The sequence below is a fragment of the Chelonoidis abingdonii genome, chromosome 14, assembly GCF_003597395.2.
Source record: "Chelonoidis abingdonii isolate Lonesome George chromosome 14, CheloAbing_2.0, whole genome shotgun sequence".
Taxonomy (NCBI): domain Eukaryota; kingdom Metazoa; phylum Chordata; order Testudines; family Testudinidae; genus Chelonoidis; species Chelonoidis abingdonii.
The window spans coordinates 37,713,058-37,714,776 of record NC_133782.1 but is presented as its reverse complement, the minus strand read 5'-3'; the positions used below and the strand labels follow the sequence as shown (position 1 = coordinate 37,714,776).

Genomic DNA, 1,719 nt, shown 5'->3' with positions numbered 1-1,719 from the left:
AAGGAGAGATCCAGTGGCCCCTGCAGCCAAGCCCACCCTAGCCCGCCCGCCCGTGCTTCTTGTTGCCCCTACCTGAACCCGCAGCCCCTCTACCCCCCAGCCCGGGCCCCCCGCGGTCTGCTGGTGCCCTAACCCCGACCTGCAGCCCCCTGGCCAGCCAGCCTGCCCCCGCAACCCTGCTGGTGCCCCTCACTCCCAACCTGCAGCCCCTGCCAGCCCAGCCTGGCCCCCGCCGTTGCTGGTGCCCCTAACCCGACCTGCAGCCCCTGCAGCCCAGCCCTGCCCCCCGAACCCTGCTGGGCCCCCTCACTCCCAACTGCAGCCCCTGCCAGCCCAGCCCTGCCCCACCCGTCTGCTGGTACGCCCTACACTCCCGACCTGCAGCCCTGCCAGCGCAGCCGGCCCCCGGTCACCTGCTGGTGCCCCTCACTCCGTCTCGCGTAGAGACTCCTCGCGCCTGCACAGCGCCCCCACCCCAGCCCCCCGACCCCCGCCCCCCACCCCCGCCAAGAGAGCCTACGTCACCACCGTGTCGCCCCACGAGCTGCTGGCCTCCAACACCGTGGTGAGCCCCGCCCCTGCCAGAGCCCCACCCACAGCCCTGAGCCCCATCCTTTGCCAGAGCCCCGCCCACAGCCCTGAGCCCCATCCCTGGCCTGAGCCCCTCCTCTTGGCCCTGCCCCTGCCTTGCCACCCCCTCGGCCCTGAACACTGCCCACAGCCCTGAGCCCCTCCCTTGATCCTGCCCCCTCCCCTGAACCCCTCCCCTTAGCCCTGCCCCTGCCCTGAGCTCTCCCCCTGACTCCTCCCCTCTTTCCTCCCCAGACGTTTGGGGAGAAGCTGCTGGGTGTCATGGCCTGGATCATGCCCATCTCCGTGGCCCTGTCCACCTTCGGGGGTGTCAACGGCTCCCTCTTCACCTCCTCCCGGTGAGTGACCCCACCCACCAGGCCCTGCTCCGGGGGGGGAAGGGGATGGAGTCTCCTCCTTCATCTCAGATCCCCATTCCCCGCAGCCTGCCGTTCACCCTGAACCCTACTGATGGCACTGAGAGCCCCCTCCCGCTTACGTCTCCCTCCCCCCATAGGCTATTCTTCGCAGGAGCCCGTGAAGGCCACCTCCCCAGCCTGCTGGCCATGATCCACATGCAGCGCTGCACCCCCATCCCTGCCCTTCTCTTCACCGTGAGTCACTGGGGCAGGGGGTGGAGTTTGGGAAATAGGGGAGGAGTGTCTGGAGCAGGGGCGTGGCTTGCAGAGTGGGCACCGGGTCTCTAGTCCCAGGGGTGGGGCTTGCGGCATGGTGGTGGGTGGTGGGTCTCTGGGATGGGGCGGAGTCTGGTATGGCCCCGCCCCATAGCGCCCCTCCCTACAGTGCTTGTCCACACTGCTGATGCTGGTGACGAGCGACATTTACACCCTGATCAACTATGTGGGGTTCATCAACTACCTGTTCTATGGGGTGACTGTGGCTGGGCAGATCGTCCTACGCTGGCGCCAGCCCCACATGGCCCGGCCCATCAAGGTGAGCCTGCCCCCTGCCCCTCTGCCCCGCCCCGAGCCCCACATGGCCCGGCCCATCAAGCTGAGCCCACCCCCTCACACCGTGCCCCGCCCCCAGCACCACATGGCCCGGCCCATCAAGGTGAGTCCACCCCCGGCCCCACATGGCCTGGCCCATCAGGGTGAGCCCGCGCCCTGCCCCACCCCCAGCCCCCTC

The 1,719-nt window shown here is 69.3% G+C and overlaps 1 protein-coding gene across 1 annotated transcript in view; it reads left to right on the top strand.

Annotated features, from left to right (window-relative positions):
* Positions 1 to 1,719, top strand: part of SLC7A8 (solute carrier family 7 member 8) — a 14,162-nt gene that overhangs the window by 8,864 nt on the left and 3,579 nt on the right. The window contains exons 4-7 of the mRNA XM_075072107.1: positions 445 to 565; positions 808 to 929; positions 1,088 to 1,184; positions 1,375 to 1,644. Of these exons, the coding sequence (XP_074928208.1) occupies positions 445 to 565; positions 808 to 929; positions 1,088 to 1,184; positions 1,375 to 1,644 (610 nt within the window). The remainder of the gene's footprint in view (positions 1 to 444; positions 566 to 807; positions 930 to 1,087; positions 1,185 to 1,374; positions 1,645 to 1,719) is intronic.